The sequence below is a fragment of the Nematolebias whitei genome, chromosome 8, assembly GCF_014905685.2.
Source record: "Nematolebias whitei isolate Nwh7 chromosome 8, NemWhi1, whole genome shotgun sequence".
Taxonomy (NCBI): domain Eukaryota; kingdom Metazoa; phylum Chordata; class Actinopteri; order Cyprinodontiformes; family Rivulidae; genus Nematolebias; species Nematolebias whitei.
Genome location: NC_056505.1, coordinates 7085693 through 7102964, shown reverse-complemented (window position 1 = coordinate 7102964; position 17272 = coordinate 7085693). Strand labels below are relative to the sequence as shown.

General features: G+C 43.1%; 1 protein-coding gene across 1 annotated transcript in view; it reads left to right on the top strand.

Annotated features, from left to right (window-relative positions):
• znrf3 (zinc and ring finger 3) overlaps nt 1-17272 on the top strand; it is a 93371-nt gene that overhangs the window by 72181 nt on the left and 3918 nt on the right. The window contains exons 3-6 of the mRNA XM_037680875.1: nt 6703-6777; nt 9921-10052; nt 11811-11921; nt 13381-13548. Of these exons, the coding sequence (XP_037536803.1) occupies nt 6703-6777; nt 9921-10052; nt 11811-11921; nt 13381-13548 (486 nt within the window). The remainder of the gene's footprint in view (nt 1-6702; nt 6778-9920; nt 10053-11810; nt 11922-13380; nt 13549-17272) is intronic.

The following is a 17272-nucleotide window of genomic DNA, read 5'->3' as shown; positions in this document are numbered from 1 at the left end:
GGGGGGGGGGAAACTGAATGAATGTTAGTTTATGTAGAGGAGGTGAGATGTGAGGAAAGTTGAAAGGGTTTGTATTTATAGCATGTTGCTGTTTTAATGTGTCTGATAAGACGTTGGATAAGAATCAGCTCTCTGGGTTAAATGGGCTTTAATGAGATCTGAAAGGCAGATTCATAAACTTCTCATCTGGGAAGGAGGGCTCATCAAGGCAAAGTCTAGAAGCTCGTATGCTTACATTCAAATTAGAATGAACAGACGTGATTGTCTTATTTATTTTAAAGTAAATAAAGCCAGCATTTGTTGTTTTATTGACATGCAACTGTGTGTGTTCATTTGGACAAATCATAAGGAAAGTAATCCATGGATGTTCGTCTGCAACTGATGAACGTTTAGAGACGGCCCAAATCAAGATGGCCTGCGCCGATCATTGATTTTAGAAAGAACAACGTCGCTTTAACTCGGTCCATTTTACAGATATGGAGCATAAAAATGGTGGAGTTGTAGCCGAGAGTCATCCCCTAAACTTACTTTGAGCACTAGCAGATCGCACGAGTAGTTTGTTTAAAATTCCTTCAAGAAATGCTGGTTTCATATTTCAATACAGTTTATTTATAAAGCGCCAAGTCGTAACAGAGGTCACCTCAGGGCGCTGAACAGAAACGTTCGTATATAAAAATAATAATTTAACATCATTTATCTGAGGAGCAGGCTGCTTTGATTTTAACTCTCATCTTGAGCAAGCATGAAGGCGACAGTGGAAAGGAAAATCTCCCCCGTGAGGAAGAAACCTTTAGCAGAACCAGGCTCAGGACAAGCGGTCATCTGCTTGAACCGGCTGGGTTTGAGAGGAACAGATACACAATGGCAGGTCAAGAATCACATGTTAAGATAGAAATAGTATCAAATGAAAACTATTCAGTTTTAACAATTCATTTAAGGAAATGCAGTCAGGTTGTCCTCTAGTAGTCTAAGCCTATAGCAGCATAACAAGCCAACCCTAACTATAGGATTTATCAAAAAGGAAAGTCTTAATCCCAGTCTGTAAACTGGACAATGTGTCAGACTCATGGACAGAAACTGGAAGTTGGTTCCACAAGAGAGGAGCCTGAGAACTGAAAGATCTTCCTCCCATTCTGCTTTTGGAAACTCTAGGAACCGCGAGTAAACCTGCAGTCTGACAGCAAAGTGCTCTGTTAGGAAAATATGGAACAGTAAGTTCTCGTATATAATCTGGAGCTAGGTTGTTGAGAGCTTTGTAGGTTAGAAGTAAGATTTTAAATTAAATTCTGGATTTGACAGGGAGCCAGTGGAGAGAAACTAAAACTGGGGAAATATGATCTCTCCCACTAAATCCAGTTAAGATGCTGGCAGCAGCATTTTGGATCAACTGAAGACTTTTTAAAGATGTTTTTGGACCCCCAGATAACAAACCATTGCAGTAGTCCAGTCCAGATGTGTATTACATGTGATACCACTTTGGTTTTGGCTCTTTGTGAGTTTTACAGCAGCTCATGATACTGTCATCAAATGTTCTACAATATTTAGAGTTCTGACTGGGACACAACTTTTGCTTTTTGTTTTCATGCACGTCAACAGGTTTAACAGGTGTAAAAGAGAAATGTGTCTGAATCTGACTGGTTTGAAGTTGTACCTGCTACAAGTCCCGCTGAGTTCAGGTCATGCCCAAAACGTTAAGAGTTGTGTTGCTGGGGGCAGATGGGATGTTTTGAGGATTTTGTTTCAGAACTGAAGCGTCATTAAGTTACGTTACATTTTTCTGCTCGGAAAACTTTCACACATTTGATATTAGAAGTGCGAACAATTCTGTCTTAAATTAGTGCTGCAAAATTGCGATTTTACATTAATTTATAAAACTACTACAAACTGTTCTGATGACCAAAAAGTAAAGAAAAACAAAATGTGCGTAGGGCTACAATGAGAATATATTTATGAACTTCTTAATATGTTTTGTTTCTGTAGCTCTCATTACTTTAATATTAACTTTTAAATAATGATTAAAATGTACTGTTTTGTGGCTCAATGATGTAATCTCATTTAAAATGATTTAAACATTGTTACCGCTTTGGGTGACTGCAGCAGAGCTAACAGCTCCTTTAGATGTAGCGGTGCAGTTATTTATGCATTTTGTCCTCAATCCAAGCCCAGACTTTACTCCTTACTTTGTTGTAAACTTCACTTTTGCTTCAAAGCCCATTGTCTGTTAAGCTTTTGGTATTTATGAACTATTTGGTTAGAGTGAGGAAAACTTTTAACCTCTTTTGCTAAAGTACTGCTTTAAAAAAGAAAAATCCAATGAAAAAATAAAACGAGAAAGACCTCAGCTTAGCATTTTTAACTATATATATATATATATATATATATATATATATATATATTTGCCATTTTTTTAGACTTGTTCAAGACAAATATTGACACGTTTCACTGTTTTGTTTTAATCCAAGCAACATTATTTCATATAATAATAATAACAGCATTTGTTACTTATGACGTATGCATACTTGAATACTTTAATTGGAATTAAACAAATTGGAATTAAACAAAAGGTGCCTTTTAGAAAGCATTTTTAAACCAACTAAAATCTTGAGTTTTAACTGATTTTAGGAAAGGAAAATGAAAATTGTCGTTTAAATTTTTTACTTCCGAGGCTTTTTGGTGTAAATTATTGCCTTTGCTCTCATCTTCAGGTTGTAAAAGTGGCTGAGGTCCTCAGTCAGTGTGCATGGACCTCGCTGGGTTGGGGGTGAGATGCTGCCTTAAGTGGAGGAATTAAATTATATCTGCCTTTTTGTTCAAGAGTGAAGGAAGAATGAGGAGTGAGAGGGATGGATGGATCGGTGCAACTTGTGCAATATTGCGTACTTTGAGCTGGTCCGTTGTGGTGAAGAGGGAGCTGAGCTGCTTGGCGAAGCTTTCTGTTTACTGACTGGTCTACGTTCCTACCCTCACCTCTGGTCATGAGCTCTGGGTAGTGACCGAAAGAATGAGATCGTTGATGCAGGTGGTTGAAATGAGTTTCCTCTGCACTCTCCCTTCTAAACAGGAACACAATTCTAGGTTTTTACATCCACCCACCCCTGCTTGTTCCAGAGTGGGGTCACGGGGGCAGCAGCCTGAGCAGAGAGGTCCAGACATCTCTTTCCACAGCCACCTCTTCCAGCTCTTCTGGGAGGAACCCAAGGTGTTCCCAGGCCAGTCTACAGACGGTCTCTACAGCATGTCCTGGGTCTTTCTTGGCATCTCCTCCATGTTGGACATGCCCAGAAAAGCTGCCTAGGGAGGCACCCAGGGGGCATCCTTACCAGATGCCCGAACCCCCTCAACTGACTCATAGATGTGGAGAAGTATCGCTTCTACTCCGAGTCTCTCCTGATAACTGAACTTCTCACCCTATCTCTAAGTGAGGGATTTTAATATATTTCTAGATGCATTGCCTACCAAGCATGGGTGATGTCAACAATGGATTCCATAACAGTAACGTGTGCTGTCACTTTAAGAGCATCAGCTGAGTAGTTTGTCCTATTAGAGTTGCCGTAGTGGAAACTTGTTGCGTTTTTACATCTTGTCTTTAGTGCAGACTGTAGAAAGTTTGATTTGTGTAAAAGTTTCAAGTAATTAGCATGATGCTAATCATGTTAGCTTCTTTATAGGGTTTCAATATTGAGTTGGCATTGATGGATATTTTTCGTCAGCCTGTGAATAATAATTTTTAAGCGTATGTTATCGTGCACTTTGGGGGAGTGGTGGTGCAGAGGTTAGAGAAGGTGAGCCTGTGACTGGAAGATCGCCGGTTCAACTTCGTGGACTGACATAAAAAATGTGGGTGGGAAAGGTGAAGCGCCCACATCTGCCTCCACCTTCATTCGCCCCACTCTAGGCCCTTGAGCAAGGCACTTAACCCCCACCACCTGCTCCCCTGGATGCCCTAGATAGCAGCTCTGCTCCACACAGAGGGCTGTGGTAGCTCTGTGGTTACATCTGGAAGGACATCCGGTGTAAAAACTATCGTCGTCTTCGTGCAAGTTAGTTCGCTGTGGTGACCCCTGAAGAAGGGAGCAGCCGAAATAAATATCCACGATGCTAGTGCTCATCATTGCTGCACGCCTGCAGACTGCAAACACAGGCTCAGAGGAACACCATGCTATGTGAACTCTGATTGGTTAAAGAGTTTGGCAGCTGGCCTCAACAAAATCATCTAAAATCAGCAGCGAATTGAGAGAATGTGACCCAACACCCGTCAAACACTTCGCCCCATAGACATGAACAAGCTCATGCTCCTGTTTGGACCCATTTAGGAAGATTCTGTGTTTCTTGTGACTGTTCGGTGCTGATGCTGTTCCAGACGTCACCAAAAATGTAAAGCAACAAGTTAAAAAAAAACATTAAAAGTAGTTTTCTTCTCTTCATTGTAAATTTTAGGAAGGGCCCTAACTCTCCATGCCCATTCATACCAGTCATCCCTGAGTTGATGTGAAATAAGTCGCAGTCATTGCAGTTTGTGGACTCGTGTTTTTGTCTCTTATGTCAGTTTCACAGTATTTTGGATAAACATATTTTGCTTATCAGAGTCAGAGGTTCTTTATTTGTTGTTCGCAGCACATGTGGTACACGTGGTGGAGCGAAATTATGTAGACAGGGTCCCAGTCACATGCAACAATAAAATGTAAAAGAAAAACGGTAATAAGATCTAAGATATGAACTAAGAAAGACGTCAACAAAATATACACTAAGCACTAGCAGCATAAAAACAATACGTCGAACAGCAGCACGAACATGAGTCTGTGTGAGCAGATGAGCATGAATGAACACAGCAACATTGAAACAGATCAGCAGCAGCATGAAACAGATCAGCAGCAACATGATGTGATTTTTCACAGTGATTATTCTAGTTAGAGATTCACGAGTCTAACAGCCTCAGGGTAGAAGCTGTTCCTCAGTCTAGTGGTTCTACACTTAATGCTCCTCAACCTCCTTCCTGAGGGGAGCGGGGCAAAAAGTGTGTGTGCTGGGTGAGTGGGGTCCTTCGTGATGCAGGTGGCTCTCTTCCTGCATCTGGAGGTGTAAATGTCTGTGATGGTGGGGAGGCTGACTCCAATGTCTTCTGTGCAGCCTTCACCACTCTCTGCAAAGCTTTTCTTTCTGCAGCTGTGCAGCCTCCATGCCATACATTGATGCTGGAGCGCAGGATGCTCTCCACTGCACACCAGTAGAAGGAGGTGAGGACTGAGCTTCCCAGACCAGCTCGCCTCAGCCGCCTGAGGAAGTAGAGTCTCTGATGAGCTTTCTTGATCGGGCTGGTGGTGTTGTTGCTCCACCTGAGGTTGTCATTCAGGTGTACACCCAAGTACTTGTAGCTGGAGACCACTTCCACCGCAGGTCCTCTTATGATCGGGGGTGAGGGTGGTGTGTTTGTTCCTTCTGAAGTCCACGATCACTGACCTTCAGCTACTTCCTGGTGTTTCAACACAAACCTGATGATCGAGACACATCAGTAATTGTTTTATTATCTCCTCCCAGCCCTCTGAATCTTAATGTTGGATACCTCAAGATTTCCACCTTTATTTCTCTCGTCTTAACCTTAAAGCTGGATGAGTGTGTTCCACCTGGTCTGACTGGTAATGATCTGGTGAGCTTTAATGTAGCTTCTTGTATGTTCTTTGTCTCGTTCTTCTGTAACGCAGTCGTTCTTGTTTGAACAGATTGTGCAGAAGCATCAACATGGCTGACTGTTGTCACCTCAGACATCGTGGTGATGCGTTGTTAGAGGAGCGATCGCGCCTCCTCTGCACATACCTCCGCTCCCGGTCTCCTCTCCGTCCTCGCCTGCAGAGCGGCGTGGTGACACGGAGAGCCTCAGCTCTGTGCATTGTCACTTTGATCTTCCCTCCAGTTATTAAGAGTCCTGGCCAGGACCCAGGGGCACTTGATAATAGCAGGATATGATCCTGGCTGCGCTGCTTTAGATCTCGTAATGCAGACATCAAAACGTTTTCTAAATGGGGCAGCGAGAAGCGAGCAGGTTGAGAACAGATTTTTTGGAGGGGGGAGGCAGGAGTTAGGATAAGAAAAACTTTTTTCTTTTTTTTTTTTTTTTTACAAGGAGAAGCCAATTTGGATTCTGCAAGTAGATACTTGGGGTTCTGCAAATGCAAGCATTTCCTTTATCTCTTGCCTGTAGCAGCACTCTTCAAAAGGCCTCTGTGCTCCGATTTTCCTGACTCTCACATGAAAGCGGCTCGCATTTTTACTCCCCTTATTTTTTTTGCAGCTGGAAATCCTTGATAACTTTGTTCAACTTTTCGGGGCGTGCTCTGCAGAATTCAATGTCATGCGGCGTTGCGTCATGTGAAATTGTGCATTAGCCCCAAATCGGGAACCGTTTCTGGTTTTCGGTCACAGGGTCGGCTTAATGCGGTGCAGATTCACATGGGGTGACATCATGGGGGCTTCGGAGGAGCGGGGAGAACGGCCACATGTGCGACCCAGCAGAATGTAATCACTGGCTTGTTTACCAGCAGGTTCTCCTTAAACTGTTCTCGTTGCTCTTGGGGGTTAATGTCAGGGAGAGACCTCCCTCTAGTGGCTTTAGGTGAACTCTTCCAGCAAGCGACCATACAAACATGTTCCGGCTGTGCCTCTGCTCTGTTGAATATATCTAATAATTATTGTGTTGTGTGTTGGCAGGCAAAGAGAGCGGTGCAGCGGGGAGCCACGGCCGTCATCTTTGATGTATCGGAGAATCCGGATGCCATCGATCAGGTTTGTACACACCTGGAATTAGCCACGCATTTACACACACCGCCTAATCCGTCTCGGTGCGTGTGTAAAAGGCGCTCTGCCTTTTCTTTTGGAAAGTGGCTCAGTCATGTGCTTGTCTGCCTGCTGGTGTGTGTGTGTGTGTGTGTACAAACAAACAATGATCTTTCTATGTTTAGTTGTGTTCACAAGTGTGTGGCTCAGCCTCGCTCAGCCCTTCAGCGCCCTCAGCTCGTGTTTGGACGACTGAAAATGGATATCCAGGTTCGGCTTTCACTGAACCGTGACCGAGCTCTGTGGAGCTCATAATTGCACAGGTAGTGCACATTACCTCACCTGCTCGAGCCCACAGAGCTGCCTTTGAGTTCGGGAGAGCGTGCATGTGCTACTGTAAGAAAGTGCACCTCTTGTCGCACAGATCCAGATACTGGTTTCTTCCAGAACTCCCGTTTCTTCGCTGCAAAGGAGTTCTGTTCCTCCACTTGCTCCTTTGTCACAAGAATTTTCCCGTGGTATTCATCCGTGCACGGCCAGGCCTGGACTTGCAGAGTTTTTTTGTTTTTTTTCTTGCTCCTCTTCTTCTCTGCTGCTGGGTCGTAAAGTGCGTAGCTGAGAGATAAAAGGGATTGCGCACAGACCACATGAAAGGCAGCGCCGAGCGGCTGCGTTAAATTCCCCCGAGAGGCTTTTCCAGTCAGAGCAGAGCGATGAGCAGAGACAGGAGCCGCGAGGCCGAGGGGCAGGGGGCGGAGCTTACAGAGAATTAAGGTCCCCGGGCCAAAATTAGATGAAGCTTTAGAAAGTTGGAGCACTTGACCTCGCTTTTCTCTCATTTTAGCTGGAAAATGAAGCCGAGTGCCGCTCAGGGAGAAGTTCAGATTGTGACTTTCTTTAAAAAGTCAAACTTTGGTGTGAAAAGACCAGGCGGGAGTTGCAGTTTTGGCAAACTTTACACCAAACGTGCATGGATTTATTTATTTATTTTTGGATAACGCAACAGAAGGACTGGTAGCGTTTCTATCCTCGGTACTTCCCCTGAGCTTTTGAAGTTGGTTTCCATTCAGCAGACGAGAAAGAGGAAAGTTTGTCAAACGGCTCAAAGCCAAGAACATCGTCTTCACTGACGACTTCATCTCCTGCTGTCAGATTCCCAAATATTTTACGTCTTTTCATTTTAAGTGAAAAGACGTCCCAAGATGCAGTCGTTGGTGACTGGACGGGTAGAAGTTTTACGTCAGCGGTGAATCCCAAAAATCTTTTTTAAAACGAATCCGAGTCCCACGATGAGTTTTGAGTTTGATACCTCTGAGAAAAGACTGTTTCATGAGAAATGCATCGTGTCTTTTGACGTCCTAATGAGAACTCTTTTTCAAGTTTCGACATAAATCAAAGGTGCACCAAAAGGTTTTGCAAACATATGCAACATTTACACACTTAATGAGATAAAGCTTTTAAAAAGGAAGCACAAATAATAATATTTAAATAAAAATGTATGTTTTATATTTGGAAACGAGTGTCCTTACAGGAGTTTGACTTTTTTTTATTCATATAAATGATGCAAAAGTTGGACGTAATAAAAGGATCAAAGGTTATACGTCAGGAAAATAGAACTATAAATATTAAGTTAATGCGTCCCGTTGCTGAAAGATTTGAACAGTGAATGTTTGTAGTTTTTGAGATGCTTTTCTGGACTGGAATTGAACAGAGAATGCAAATAAACTTAAATGTAAAAAATAAACCAGGCGCAATGGCGGAGCTAGGGAGTGGTCAATGGTGGCACTGGCCCCCATAGATTAATCTTCAGCCTCTCCAAGGGCCACCCTAATCATTTGAGGAGACTGTTGGGTAATATAAAAACCAGAAAGTATAATCAGAAAAGTAGTTCAGGTAGAAAATATAATTACCTCATGATTAAGATGGAAATTTTACATCTGGTGTAGGTTTATTTTTTTGTCAGTACAAACAAAAAATGTAAATTATTTAATTAATGGTGCCCATTGCAAAGTCAGAAAGATCAGTCAAAAATATATAACAATTTTAAAAAATCTGCTCCATTTTTTTTTCCTCATGTCGTGGCGGCTGTGGTTGAGTGGTTAGAGCAGTCGTCCTCCACTGGGAGAGTTGGGAGTTTGATTCCACCAGCAGTCGCATGCTGAAGTGTCCCTGGGCAAGACACTGAACCCCTCATTGCCTCCGATGCGTGTCCCATCGATGCATGAATGTGATAAAGCTCTGATTATTCTTTAAAGATTTAGTAGAGTGCTGTATGAATGTGTAAATGAGGCACAGATTGTTGTAAAGAGCTTGATAAGATAGAACGGAGCTTTAGAAGTGCAGTCCATTTACCATCTACATCATATCAGTGATTAACGTGTTCCTAAATTAAAAATCTAGAAGCAAAGTTTGTGACCGGACGTAGACCCCCCACAAGTGTTAGTTTTATGTAGAAATGCAGAATCCACGATCAACAAACCTCCGAGGATCATGTGATACAGAACAAACAGGGTTTTAGACAGAAACCCATCACTACTTTCTTAAAAATAAATTAAAAACTACTTTAAAACGTCCTCGTTCTCCAACCTCCCACTTGTTTAAAATGCGTAATTCATGTCAGGTTCCTACTTCGTTCTACGTTGTCGTAAAACTTCCTTCAGACAAAGATGTTTTTTTTTTCACTACGAGGGATTAATGAGTCGAACTCTACCTGCAGATTTAAAATGTGTTTCTGACATCATGGCGTCTTTCCTCTGAAACTGAAGCAGTTTCTTAAGGATGACCTGTTTTCATGAGTCGCTGCCGTCCTCTTGATGTTTTCACCTTTTGTTTTAATTAGACTTTTATCTACTGTCTTTAAGTATTATGGTTTTTCTGTTTTCATCTATAGTTTTTCCATCAGGGGACATTAATTGCAAATAGCCTGAGCTGTAAATGCCATAGTGTTTAACGCTCGTCTCTATAAATAATTATTAAATGAAAAGAATGTGCCTTTCTTATATCTGCAGGAAAAAAGTAAAAGTCGCACGAGCCAGAAAAGTACGTCTGAGAGCATTTTCTTGAGTTCGTGGACGTTAATGTCTAGTTGGTCACCACTTCCTGTAATCGATTGTGTTTCCATCAAACTAACTCGGCCTCTGTCGTCTGTTCAGCTCAATCAAGTCGCCGAGGATCCGCTGAAGCGGCCGGTGGTTTACGTGAAGGGCAACGACGCCGTCAAACTCATGAACATCGTGAACAAGCAGAAAGTGGCCCGCGCTCGGATCCAGCACAGACCACCGAGGGTAAGAGCTCCCGGCCAAACCTGCACGGTGCGCACGACACAGATCACTGAAACGGTGACATGTGGCTGAAACGGCGCAGAGACCTTTCAGATGTGATGGCCAAAGAGAATTCCAGCTGTGGAATCGGAGCCTTCGCCTTTCTTCTGTGCCCCGAGGCCGAAGACTTTTTCACAGCGCAGCGACACATTTCCAGCCATCAGCTTTTGTCCAAAATGAACTTTTAAAAGTTTTCTGTGGACTTTTAAGTCTTTTCTAACTTTAAAATTCTCATGGTGTTTATACAGAGAGGCTTTTATTATCATAAATGTAGAATAAAAAAAAAAAATTAACTATGCAAGATACTACAGTACTCATGTAACTAAGTAACGGGTAATATCTTGTCTTTGTGCATCACTTGTTGTCCAGAGGCCCCTGGATAATTAATAAAAGCAAATAAAGAGCCACAACTGACAAAATGATCTTCAGAAAACATGATTTGGAAACATTTCCCGGCTGGACGAGCTGTAGCATAGTTAGCACGCTCAACCCCCAAAACAGTTTGAATATCAGAAATATTAACTGGCAATAGTTTGTGTTTAAACAACAAAAAAGTTCAGTTAAAGTATATTTTTGCTTCTTGAAGCAGTTCATTTTATTTATTTAACCTTTATTTACACATATTCTATATTTATTGAGTGATGAGGATTCATTTTCAAGAGAGACCTGTTTGGGAGCAGATGATGGGGGTTGAGTGCCTTGCTCAAGGGCCCAGGATGGGGCAAATGAGTGTGGAGGCAGGTGTGGTTGCTTCACATTTTGATGTTGTCGGCACTTTGTTTGGCCTTGTGCCTGTTTTTAAGTGCTTTATATATAAAGTGGTATGGCTGTCGGTCCGGGGAGTTGAACCAGCAACCTTCAGTTCACATGCCCAGCTTCTCTAGCCTCTGCACCACCACGCCCCCATGTTCTACTTCTAGTTCTGCAGAAACTTCCCACGATGTTCGGACCAAGCACAGGACAGTGCGTGAACGCCGCGGGCGTGTTTCTGCAGCAGTCCCGTCTGGTTCTGGTTCTGGAACCACAAACATGATTTTAGTCCAAAAGTTTCAGTTCTATATGTCCAAGATGTTTAATTAGGACTTTGTTTTCAGATTCCTGAAGTTCCAATAATAAAACCCTGTTTTAAAACAACTTATTTTAAATGTGTTTTTATTTAAAAACATGGGGGCCCAGTTAGCGATTGTCTGAGGACCACTCCTGGCCCCCGGGCCATACGTTGCCCAGGTGTGGCCTAAATGTTCTCCATCAAAACCTCACAAATAAATAAATGACGCATAAAAACCTGAAATTCCGGGCTAGATGTGTTAAATGACCCAAAAGTCAACATCTTGATGATTGTCCAGCTTTTATGCACAAAAAGTTCTCGTTTGAGCATTTTTCAAAAAAAAAAAAAAGAAGTTTTTCTGTAAATAGAAGGAATAATAAAGTGAAGATAGACTAATGTTTCTTATCAAAGAAAATACTGAAATCAAATTCCTGACTTTTCAGGACTGACTTGATGAAACAGCTGGAAGTGAAAATATAAATTATTGTATAGAAATGTGTCTTGAAAGCACCGGCAGCTAATGTAAGGTCGTATTTTTCTTTTTTCTGTAATAAAGTGAAATAGATGATGCTCTGAGCACTCTGACCTGCTGTGCGACTAATAAACTAATTAAATGTACAGAATTGCTGATGAATAAAAAAAAGACAAATTGTTTTTGCTTCCTTTTTCCACAGCAGCCCACAGAATACTTCGACATGGGCATCTTTCTGGCTTTCTTTGTTGTCGTGTCGCTGGTGTGTCTAATCCTGCTCATCAAGATCAAACTGAAGCAAAGGAGAAGCCAGGTCAGTGTGTCAACACACACACACACTTAATCCGCTTTGAGTCACACAGGACCAAACTTCTGAGCACTTACCATAATTTCTGCCGTACACATCGCACCGCCCTATAAGTCGCATTAGTCCAAATATGTCTAATAAAATGGAAAAATCCATAAATACGCCGCATCTATTACACGTCACCGCTCACAACCTGGAAATGTGGCCGGTGTTGTGCCAAAAATCCATTGGCTGCGAAATGGCGGGAGCGTGCACGGTAGGACTTTTAACAACAATGTAACAAGATAAACACTTAAAAACAATTATTTGTTTGCTCGAAATTATAGCAAAGTTGTGTCTCTGTTTAAGTTTTACTTAATAAACGCACTTTGACGGTCCAGTCAGGTGCATTTTCAAAAGTATTCGGAGCCTCGGTGCTCCGGGAGCGCGCAGAGGGAGGAACTCAGGAAGGAGGAACATCGAAATTTAACAAGATAAGCACCTAAAACAATAATTGGTTTATGAATATGGGGGGGAAATCCATAAATACGTCGCTTCAGTGTATAAGTCGCAGGGCATGCAAATTATGCAAAAAAACGTGACTTATTGGGTGAAAAATACGATTTACAGAAGCACAACCAAACGCACAGCGTGCCTGGTTTTTCCAGTCTCCAGGTCTCCAGCAGGTCCGCCGCTGATCGAGTCCTCCTGCGTGTTGACAAAAAGCTCTCAGCGGAGGCTTACGTCGGGCACATGAATCAGGATTAGCATTTAATTAACGCTGATGAGACGCTGGCTGACGAAGCCAAAAGCACCGATGTCGTGACAGAGCAGGAAATCTGCTGCGGCGTCCGTTAAGACCGAGGTAGTCCGGCCAGAATGCAGGAGCGTCTCTACGATGTGCACTTTAAAACAAATTATAATATTTTCTCTGTGTCTCAGCCGCTCAAAAGCACCTCTCGTGACACATTTTCTCTAAGTGTGAAACTTGTGAAGTAACAAACGTTGTCTACGGAATTCCTCTTTTTTTTGTTTTTGCCTGAGCAAGATTATAGTTGAATATAATCTGAAAACTGGTTTGTCAACCCTCGTCCCAAAGTTCGTGTTGATGATCAGGCCTTGATCTCAAAATGTCTGCAATTATCTCGGCGTGATCGGGCATAAAGGAAGAGACGCTCTGCGCTGCGGTTTAGTTGAGCCTCGACATAAATAACTCTGTCATGTGAGGAGTGATGCAGCATCGGAACAAACACCGGCGGCTGCAAATCACATGACACATACAAGACCAAAGAAATGGAAATCTGGAGCCAGGGCTGCAAAATTCACTTTTCTGTCGCCGTGGACGGTCTTTAATCATGACGTCAGCACTTTTACACTTAGGAGGTAAACGTCTGTAAACCCAGACGCACGATCACTGCAGGGAACGTGGGCAGCTCGTGTAAATCCTGCAGAGATCTTGGCTCACGATTTGTGCTCCCCACTGCAGAGCTCCATGAACAGAATGGCCATCCAGGCGCTGGAGAAGATGGAGACGAGGAAGTTCAAGGCTAAAGGGAAAGGGCAGAGCGAGAGCAGCTGTGGAGCGTCTGATTCGCTGAGCAGCAGCTCCACCTCCGACTGCGCCATTTGTCTGGAGAAGTACATCGACGGGGAGGTAAGAAAAGACGCTCGCACGTCCAACGTGATGCTGGACACGTTGGGACGGTGCGTCAAATGTAAATAACAGAATGCAGTGATTTACAAATCCCATACACCCAGAGTCAAGTTTATTTAAAACCAGCAGCTGTTACCAACGTGCTTAACAATAAAAATCAATGGCAGTAATCCAATGAAAAAATACCAACGATTAATTAAAAGCATCAAAAGAAAAACATTAAAAAACAGAACAATAAAACAGTAAATCAAATGACAGTGTGTTAGACGTCAGTGAAAACAGATGAGTTTTGAGAAGAGAGTTCTGAGCTTCAAACTGGTTTTTTTTTTTTTTTTTTGGAACAACCAAAAGCAGCTGGTCGGATGATCTCAGCACCTGAGAAGGAACATCTGGTTAAAGTAGCTCACACAGACATGACGGTGAGGCCAGTGAGGCACTTAAAGTTCAACAGGAGAATTTAAAAAATCGATTCCGACACCAGTGAAGGGAGGACAAAACTGGTGAAACCTACGTGTTTCTGTTAAAGGGATGAGCTGCAGCATTTTGGACGAGCTGGAGACGTGAAAGTTCGACGTGACTGACCCAACATAAAGAGCGTTACAGTGGTCTGGTTGTACTGAAGGCGTGGACTGATGTTTTCAAGGTCAGATGTGGTCTCTGCCTCAACTGGAAGAAGCTTCTCTGCAGACCAGAATCAGATTTGTAACAGACGGATGGCTCAACAGAGACACAGTGGAACGTTGTAACCTAAGAAGTTGTACCATTATTTGAAAATAAAAAGGTTTTTTTATTTGATTGCAGCTCCACATCTCTAAAACACTGGGGCAGGTCCATGTTTACAGCTGTGGAGCGTTTCTTCTTTTGCATCAGTCTGTAAATATCCAGGAACTGAGGAGACCAGTCGGAGCTTCTGATTCTAGTGGATCAACAGTCCGGGGTTGTCGGTCCTTTACGAGTTGGGAGCTGTTGTTCTAAAACCTTTATGTACTGATCTGCACTAATGATGCCTTCCAGATGTTTAACTTGCCCAGAAAAGAGCCACTAATGCACCCCCATACCATCAGGGAGGTGGGCTTTTAAACTGTGCTATTACAAAAGTCTAAGTGGTCTCTCTCCTCTTTAGTACGGGGGACGTGTTGTCCGTAGTTTCTAAAAATAAATTTAAATGTTGATCCATCTCACACAGAACAGTTCTCCACTTTGAGCAGCGATCCAGAGGAGATGGCAGCCCTTGCAGATAAAGTTCACACATGGCTTCTTCTTTGCGTGATAGAGCTTTAAGCAGCCTTTGTAGATGTCAGGTTGAACTGTGTTTGCAGACAATGATTTGTGGAAATGTTCCTGGGCCCGCGTCGTCATGTCCAGAACAGAATCAGATCCGTTATTAATGCAGTGGCCCCTGAGGACCTGAACATCGCCGACATCCATTGTTGAGTTTCAAACCTGGAGATTTCTCCACTTTCTCGAAATCTTTTGATGATATGAACGTGTTTTAAATTATGGATTTATACGTGCATCAGTGCTCGGGGTGCTCGGTTCTGTTGACAGGGCGGGGCGCCCTGCTTGTAAAATGGTAGGGAAAACATTGTGCATTTATTCTGTTTCTATTAGGAATGCACGATATTATCGGCATGTATCGGTTGATATTGGCGATAAAGCTAAATATCGGACATCGGCCATTCCATCAAAATAACTCACCGATATAAAAGGAGCTGTTTTTGTAGGACAACCCAGTGATAAAGGATGCGTGCAGCGCCAGCACAACGTTGTGACGTCACGTGCGCCGTTGAGTTTAGAGTTGTGTAAATTTACTAATTTGCACTGTTCGAGTGTTGTCATTGTGTTAGAGAGAGTAAATGTCATGAATAAATTTGACTTTAAACATAATCCAAGTTGAAGTGTGACATCATTTTGGCATCTGCATTTGGTAGCAGGCCAACTGGACAAAGACCACGCAGAATAATATATTTTAATCCCACAGCAGAGAAAGCGATGTAGTCTCTGTAAGTAGGTCTAGGGGAAAAATATCGGTATTGGTATCGGACAAATAAGTTTTGACATATCGGCCGAAAATCCAATATTGTGCATCCCTAGTTTCTATTTGCATTTTTATACAACTCAACTTTTTCAGAGTTGTAGTTGTGCACGATATATTGTCATGGAGGGTTTTGTGTCATTAAATCAGAAATTAAAAAAATTGGCTGATTTTATTGATGTGATGTAAAAAAAGTTTCACATTTAAAGCCCACCTCTAAACTGATCCTGGTGATTGTGGAGCCACTGAGTTTGTTTTTTTAATTCATGACCAAGACGTGGAACAAAATGCCGTTTTGTGGACAATAGAATGGAAGTCCCCCTGAGGTGCTCGGGGACCACAGTCCTGCGATCTTTACTCGCGTTCTTTCCGCCACCTTTGAGATGTTTAGCTCGGTCTTTCAGAGCACCTGGAGAGATGAGGGGGGTACCCAGACCACACCGCGCTGTGATTACGCTTCCTGTTTTCCCACTGCGGCCTTCTTTAATCCTCGATGGAGTCACCGTCGAACCACGTATCCCCGTTTTGGACTTTGAGGGTTTTACTGTAACTGCGTTGCTCATCCTTTATTCATGGACGCTGGAGGGACAAACCCCGCTGCCCCCGGGGGGGGGGGGGGGGACGCAGTCTGCGTTTGTGTTTTTGTGGTTGTGTGTCTTTTTGGTGCAGAAGAGAAGAAAACACAACAAAGTGTGGCGCCAGGAATGCGCAGAAGGAAGTGGCACTATAAAAGGCTGAATGGCATCAAAGAGGCTTTTGAGCAGCAACAAAAGCTCCGCTGGAAAAGAGCCTGAAGATGAGTCATGTTTGAAGCAGCACATTCTGTGTCAGTAAAAGACTTGTTGCTGGGGAGTAACGTAACTCCGAGTGCTTCGGCTTTTCTCTCGCTGTTCCTTCAAGTGAACGAGACCTATTACACACTTTTTACACGAGGGGGTCGACGTAAACGGTTTCCGTTTGTCCGAGACATTTCGTTTTCGTCTCGGACACCCAGATCTCGCCTCGAGGGTGTCGGGGTTGGACAACCAAGCGAAACAGACGTGGATTAAAGTCGTCTGTCGCCGCGGCAGATTCGTCAGCTGTAAAAATGAAAGGGCTTGTGTTCTGTCGTGGTCTTTTTAAAGCCAACAAATGTAATGATGCAGGGATTGTTCAAGAAATGAACAGAGGCAGAGCCACAGTTTGACCCAGTCAGAGCAGAGCGGGCGAGAGCACCAACCAGAGCTTCCATGGAGGGCACCCCGCTGCCCCAGCAGAAGGTGATGACGTGTAATAAACGATTAATCGTAATAAATTAAACATTTCATATTAAATGTGTGTTCGCACGTGACCAGTTCACTGCAGCCGGGGGAGACACCATCACCCCCACACCCTCCTCATGGGCCCGAGGTGAGAGAGTCAGTTGCTTTATTTCTTACAATTCAACAATTTTAACACAAAAAGACAAAATATCTTTTATGCCCCAGATGATAAGAAATATGAGAGTCTCTGTTTTACTAATTTACCTTAAACTCATGAAGTTTTCTCTGTGAGTCGGTGTCGGTCGAACAAAGTGAAGTCCGATTCTCCGTCCAGAGGACCAGACTTCACTTTGTCACGTTGTTCTACCTGGACTGTTGAGCACGCATCATCATGCAGCACGACTGTGTACTTTTACTAAGGTCGTGTACTCGGTATACTGTGTACTTT